General features: G+C 44.2%; 1 protein-coding gene across 3 annotated transcripts in view; it reads left to right on the top strand.

The window, feature by feature from the left end:
* The first annotated feature begins 304 nt into the window (after positions 1–304).
* LOC115480556 (solute carrier family 22 member 6-B-like) overlaps positions 305–7,682 on the top strand; it is a 71,465-nt gene continuing 64,087 nt past the window's right edge. For all 3 annotated transcript variants that reach the window (XM_030219315.1, XM_030219314.1, XM_030219316.1), the window contains exons 1-2: positions 305–800; positions 1,020–1,123. In XM_030219315.1, the coding sequence (XP_030075175.1) occupies positions 393–800; positions 1,020–1,123 (512 nt within the window). In that variant the 5' untranslated portion in view covers positions 305–392. The remainder of the gene's footprint in view (positions 801–1,019; positions 1,124–7,682) is intronic.

Below are 7,682 nucleotides of genomic sequence, written 5' to 3'. Positions count from 1 at the left end.
GTGGACCGTCCTCTCTTAACATTTGTTTTTAATAAAGGCGAGCCTCTTTTCTATAGCAGGAAGAAAGGAAGCTACTTACCCTACAACTAAAATGAATCCTTCATATCAAAGTAAGGTAAAATTGAACTGACTTAATAAATGTCATAGTTTCAGGTCCTAATACTGTAGAAATGGGCTCCTTTTCCTTGTACTGCATGTTTTTCCAACTCTTTGCATTTCCCTGAGACATTTGTCAAAGACTTACTTGCAAAGAGTAAATTGTTAACCAGTAGGCTAGGTCAGTCCCAGAACAACGGTTCTTATCTGAAAGACCTGGACGGAGGGGCACACATGCACAGATTACCTAGGCAGCTGAGGGTTTACAACCAGACACATCCTCTTCAACCATTGCCATGGGCTTCCGAAAGCTGATCGAAGAGGAGACCCGCATGGGACCTTTCCAAATGGTGCATGTGACGTTGCTGTGCTTCCCATTGCTGCTAGTGCCCAGCCACAATCTCATGCAGATTTTCACAGCTGCTGTTCCTGCCCATCGCTGTCACATCAGCATTGATGGTGACCACAAGGCCAACATCACCCACTACCCCAACACCTCTGGTGGTGCCAACTTTAGCAAAGACCCCTGGCATGCATTTGTCCCCATGGACGCAGACCAGAAACCTGAGCAGTGTCTGCGTTTCAAAGCACCCCAGTGGCAGCTTCTGGCTGGCAATACATCATCTGTGGGATATGAGACGGAGATCTGCATTGACGGGTGGGAATATGACAGAAGTATCTTCACATCCACTATCGTGAGTGAGGTAAGTGAGAAATAATGTTTGAAAAATCATCCTAATCCCTACAAGAGTGAAAGTCTCTTTAAGAGTGCAAAACAGTTAACTTTTCCAGCAGCAGTATCATAGGTTGAGTATTATTGCCTTTTTTTTTTTTCAACTTTGTGGGCCTCTCAGTCTCATGTCATCATTCCTCCTTCTGACATACTGAAATTCATCTTCTCTCACTCTCTTTTTGCTTTGTAGTGGAATCTGGTTTGTGATCTGCGGTCTTCAAAGGAATTTGCTCAGTCAATATACATGGCCGGGGTGCTGGTGGGTGCCTTTGTATTTGGAGGCCTTGCTGACAGGTAGGTTGCTGTATATAAACTTGAACTCCCAGGCAAACTAGAGTTAGGGTTGCCAGCTAGGGTTGCCACTTTACTCATAAGTACATAAGCATTGCCATACTAGGACAGACTGAAGGTCCATCAAGCTCAGCATCCTGTTTCCAACAGTGGCCAATCCAGGTCACAAGTGTCTGGCAAGATCCCAAAATAGTACAATACATTTTATGCTGCTTATTCTAGAAATAAGCAGTGGATTTTTCCCAAGTCCATTTTAATAATGGTCTATGAACTTTTCCTTTAGAAAGCCATCCAAACCTTTTTTAAACCTTGCTAAGCTAACTGCTTTTACTACATTCTCTGGCAACGAATTCCAGAGTTTAATTACACATTGAGTGAAGAAATATTTTCTCTGTTTTGTTTTAAATTTACTACTTTCTAGCTTCATTGTGTGCCCCCTAGTTCTAGTATTTTTGGAAAGAGTAAACAAGCGATTCATGTCTACCCGTTCCACTCCACTCATTATTTTATAGACCTCTATGATATGTTCCCTCAGCCATCTTTTCTCCAAGCTGAAGATCCCTAGCCATTTTAGCCTTTCCTCAGAGGGAAGTCATCCCACCCCCTTTATCATTTTCATCACCCTTCTCTGTACCTTTTCTAATTCCACTATATCTTTTTTGAGATGTGGTGACCAGAATTAAACACAATATTCGAGGTGCGGTCGCAACATGGAGCAATACAAAGGCTTTATAATGTCCTCATTTTTGTTTTCCATTCCTTTCCTAATAATACCTAACATTCTATTTGCTTTCTTAGCAGCCGCTGCACACTGAGCAGAGGGTTTCAACATATCATCAATGATGACACCTAGATCCCTTTCTTGGTCTGTGACTCCTAATATGGAACCTTGGAGTGGCCTAGTGGTTAGGGTGGTGGACTTTGGTCCTGAGGAACTGAGTTTGATTCCCGGCACAGGCAGCTCCTTGTGACTCTGGGCAAGTCACTTAACCTTCCGTTGCCCCATGTAAGCCGCATTGAGCCTGCCATGAGTGGGAAAGCACGGGGTACAAATGTAACAATCAGTAGCTATAATTCAGGTTCCTCTTTCCCACATGCATCATTTTGCACTTGCTCACATTAAACATCATCTGCCATTTAGATGCCCAGTCTCCCAAACAGGCTGAACCAGTCCTGGTTTAGCCCATTGCCTGCAGTGATTTGTAGTTCTTTATTTCCTATTAAGTTCCCTAAGAAAATGAGCGCAACATCTCCAAGCATGCAGTGGGGACCAAGATAGACTGTTCAGCTCAGCTGGTATGAGGTGATATCCCTAACTGACCTGTGTGCATATTCAAACTGTCTTGTTGCTGGGGAAAGGTTACTTGAATACAAATCCTTGTAGGTTAATACAAGATTTATTTACATATAGCTGGACTGACGTGATAGTCTCTTCAACTTTTGAATTAAACATGGCACATAGGCTCCTTCAGGTACAGAGTACTGATAGCTCTCAGCACTTCATCCAAAAACAACAATTCACACCATGTTACATATTCACAGTCCAGTTGAGGTTACAAGATTCCAGTTAACTTCCACAGATATTACAAACATTTCAACAGGCTTATCTGGGTTATGGTTCTCCTCCAGCCAGGCTCCACAGCACACCTAATAGTCCTCAAGTTGCAGGGAATGACATGTACTAGCCGATATTCAAAGAGATATAAGCAAGGAGGAGGGGCTTCTGCCCTCTTAAATCGCCTTTTGCCGCCTAACCCCTAATATTCAGTGGTACTAAAGTGGGCAGTGCCACTGAATATTGCCTCTAACTGCTGCTGCTGCAAAAAAGGGGCAGGTCAGGAGTGGTACAGGAAATGGCATTAGGGAGGAATCCAGGCTTATGTGGGTGCTGGCACTGAATATCGGCCAGCACCCGCATAACGTTTTTTGCATTTAAAAAAAAAAACCTTGTGCCCTCTCTTGGCCCCCCGACAAAGCCCCCTTCTTCTCTTCCCCCTCCCCCAGCCTGCTGCCATGATCAAGATCCTCATGAAACCTCCCCCTGCCGTCTAGGTAGCCCCCCGAGAGTCCAAGTGGTCTGTGGGGGTCATTGGGGGCAGGTGTGAAGGCCATTTGCCTCTGCCCCTTGTAGCTTCCCTGGAAAATCATGATAGCCAGTTTTCCAGGGAAGCCACAAGGGGCTGGAGCACGTGGCTCTTGATCCTGCCCTCAACAATCCCCATGGACTACCAAGGATATCAGGTAGGCCCACAGGGCCTACCTAGATGCAGGGGGAGATTCCTGGGGGGGCTTTGATCATGACAGAAGGCTATGGGATGGGGCTTTGTTGGGGAGGGAGGAGAATCAGGGACATTTTTTAACGCATAAAAACATCCTGTTTTATGCAGAACCCAGCTGAATATTGGCTGGACCTGCATTAGTGCTGGTGCCTGCAAGTAGCCTGGCACTGAATATCCAGGGCTAATTTAGCCGGCGACAGTCATCATTTCAAAAAACACTGACCGTCGCCGGCTGAATATCGGCTGTCTTGTTCCCTGCAATCCTCTAAATGCCTGAGAACAAATCTGGATACTCAGGGCATGGCTACAGGGCTTTACTTTCGCACAGTCACATGGTGGCTCAGTCACAAAGCTCCAACCTCTAACCCCAAACAGTCTGTTCTGTTGGTTTCAAGCCCTAAGACAGGGTTGCAAATTGGTTCTATGTCATGAGGGGCAGGTAGATTCTCCTTATGGTTTTACATCCTCCTCCACATCCCTAAATTCCATCTATGGATTTATAGTTCTAATTTCTCTTTAAGAAAAAAAATACAGGGAACAAGCCCCAGCATGAATTAAAGATAACCATGACATGAAGAGAAACAAAAACCAAGCTGATCCATTCCATTGAGCACAGTATCCTGTTTCCAACAGAGAACAGCCTGGATCAAAGTACCTGGCAGACCCCAAAATGTAGATCTATGTCTCTTAGCTCATTTCCAGGGATAACCAATGGTTTTCCCAAGTCTACCTACCTAATATAATTTTTACGGAATTTTCCTCTAGCAACTTGCCTAAACTCTACAGCAGTGGTATTCATTTCTGTTTCTCAAGGAGCAGAGATGGGGAAGACAGGGTCAGAACAGAAAGAGAAGAGGAAATATAAGTAATGGCAGTTTACTGAAAATACGGGACAAGAAAGTAAGGAGGGGAGGAGGGAAGGCAGATGGAATGTAATAAGGAGTTGATTTGACCAGGGAATGGGGAAAGAGTGAACTCAGTGAAGAGAAGAAGGAGAAATGGCATGGGTGTGGGGGGGAGGGGGGGGGACATGAGAATTAAATGAGGAGAACCCGGAGGGAGATGCCGGCACCATGGGGTGGGGTGGGGTGAAGCTAAAGGGGACAGTAGGAAGTAGAGGATAAGGTGTGGGAGAGTAACGAGAAGCAACCAAGGAGGGACCCAAAGACCACACATGGAGCGTGAGCCAACAGCGTTTGCCTGCAGTGCAAGCACCTTGCACCGGGATGTTTGAAAGAGCTGCAAAATACATGGCATCACCTCAGGGAAACTGCAATGGAGAAATAGGGCTTCGGGCAACATGCACTATGGACAGTTGAACACAGGTATAAGCAGAGACACAAGCAGCATCAGGCAGGAGCAATTACTTACACAAGGATGTTTGCAATAGCTGCAGAAATGTAATGTCACCTCAGGGAAATTGCAGTGGCAAAATACAGGTTACAGGAAGCATGCAATATGGGCAGTTGACCATTGCGCTGGCTAACACAGAAAATTCTAGGGATTATTTGCATACAGCATAGACAGCTGCTATATAGTTGATGAGTTCTATACATGTGTTTAATAGGTTAATAAGTAGTGAACATTATATCTGTTGTTGCGTTTTATAAGTAGTGAGCACTAGTTATTGGTTTAGCTTTTATGTCACGGTTTCCTTTTGGTCTTTGCTCTCCTTTACCCAAGACTCATTACAGGAACTATCATCTGAATAAGCCTGTGTTCTAGTCATGAAAAGTAAAATGGGCACCATCGGTTAGGTCCTCCAGCCTTGATTCTGTATACTATTTCCTGTCAGGATAAAGTACCTGGAACTGGAAGATTAGTTATACATGTGTCCATAGTAATCAACACCACATCACTGAGACGTTCTTCTTTTTTTTATGTATCTTGCATCCTCCCACCTCTCCTCCCACTTTAATATACATTTCTGATATCAATTCTTTTCAGGAATAACATCCCTTTCAGTTTAAATATGATGCCCCACAATTACATTTGCTCTCAGTTTGCTGCTATGCTTGGTTTGATATGCAGTCAGTTACACCTCAAGCCAAGCAATCTTGACACGAGTGGATTATTGGATATGAATTTTAGGTGGCATTCCACTATGTGCCCTTAAAATAATTGATTTAGAGGTACTCCGTAATAAGATGGTTCTCAAAGGTCAAAAGATTTTCAGCATATCCCCCTAATGACTTTTATAAAGGGGGATATCCTGGTTGCAGGGTGACACATCACTGGATTTCAACCCCCAGGGCACCCACAAAACATTTCTTTCTTTCTGGTCCTCTTCCTTAATCGCTCCAGCACACAGTCTTCTCCAAAGGAGCAGGCTCTCTGGGGTGAAGGAGGATTTCCCTTCAAGGCCATACAAGAACGTAAGACCTTTGAAGTCAGAATGATTGAATATTTTAACACCCAACAGAAAGGACTTAACAAGGATCTGGGGTTCCTAGCCCATTATAAACCATAAAGCTGTATTTCTCTCCACCCCTCACCTATCCACACCCATCCTGTTAGAATATCAATGATATGCTTTGATGTCCCCATGCATACCTCCTACCCATCTCCATCCTCCCACCCTGTCAGACTGTCATAGTAATGCTTGAATGTTTTCACTTACATACACTGTCAGCTAGCACATTTGCTTATTTCCGATCTGACGAAGAAGGGCAACCTTCGAAAGCTAATCAAGAAATGTATTGAGTTATGTCCAATAAAAAAGGTATCATCTTATTTTCTTTTCCATGTTTTATTTTGTTTGATTTCTATTGATAACCTTCAAGGCCCCAATGTAGAAGTGCCTCTAAAAGATAACTCAGAAACTGAAGCTGGGTAACTAAACTTAAGTGCAAAACAATTACATTTCTGAGATAATAAAAACGGTAAAGCTCTACACTCTTTTTATATCTACGTATGTTATTCCATAGTTTTTTGGGACAACATGCCTCCTGTATTCTGGAGCAAACCTATTCCTTTCAGGGTATAGCCGTTTTTAGAATAAGAGGTCTCCCTGGATCTGAGGTAAACCTATTTGTTTCTGGTTCCACACAATGTCTCTCCTTCCTGGGATCCACTTCCACACAGACATTTCCAAAAAGAAATAATCTTGTACCTTGTTCATTGTACATCCTCTGTAGTCCAGCTCCTGAGTGGGGCTTCTCCTTCCTTTGGTCCCATTTGATTTAAGGCCAAGCAACTGCTTAACTCCTCTATCAAACCGCAAGCAGAGGGGTTGGTAAAACCTCTGTCCAATCACATTTATTTTGCATTGGATACAAACTAAAATCCTCAAGGAAGTCCTCAAACAAATGCACAAAACACATTTGGAGAAATTGCTGAGACACAAAAACAATAAAGGAAGGCTGGACCCTGCATACACAGCTTCTAATAGTAATACACATGGAGGGCCATTTTCGAAAGAACCGTCCAAGTTGGGATTTGGACGTCCTTGCAAAATGGTGAAATCCAGGGGCGGGGAAACCCATATTTTTGAAAAAAGATGGATGTCCATCTTTCGTCTCGAAAATACCATCAGAGACATCCAAATCCTTAAATTTGGATGTCCCTAGATTTCGATGTCCTTGGATCTGGACATTTCTGACTTTTGGCAATTTTTGAAACCAAAGACATCCATGTCAAAAACGTCCAAATGCAAGCCATTTGGATGTGGGAGGAGCCTGCATTTGTAGTGCACTGGTCCCCCTGACATGCCAGGACACCAACCAGGCACCCTAGGGGGGCACTACAGTGGACTTCATAAATTGCTCCCAGGAACATAGCTCCCTTACCTTGTGTGCTGAGCCCCACAAAACCCACTACCCACAACTGTACACCACTACCATAGCCCTTGCGGGTGAAGGGGGGCACCTATATATGGGTACAGTGGGTTTGTGGTAGGGTTTGGAGAGCTCGTTATTTCCTCCACAAATGTAAAGGCCTGGGTCCGCCTGTCTGAAGTGCTCTGCAGTAGCCACTAAAACTGCTCCAGGGACCTTCATGCGCTGTCATGGACCTGACTATGACATCTGAGACTGGCATAGAGGCTGGCATGAAATATTTTTAAAGATGTTTTTTGAGGGTGGGAGGGGGTGACCACTGGGGGAGTAACGGGAGGTCATCCCCAATTCCATCTGGTGGTCATCTGGTCATTTCGGGCACCTTTTTGTGCCCTATTCATAATAAAAACACATCTGGGTGAAAACGTCCAAGTGCTCGTCAGGGACGTCCTTGTTTTTTTCGATTATGAGTCAAAGACATCCATGCTACTCCTCCAACATGCCCCC

Source organism: Microcaecilia unicolor, chromosome 11 (genome assembly GCF_901765095.1).
Source record: "Microcaecilia unicolor chromosome 11, aMicUni1.1, whole genome shotgun sequence".
NCBI lineage: Eukaryota > Metazoa > Chordata > Amphibia > Gymnophiona > Siphonopidae > Microcaecilia > Microcaecilia unicolor.
Note: the sequence above shows the minus strand (reverse complement) of the source record. Positions and strands in the feature narration are given on the sequence as shown.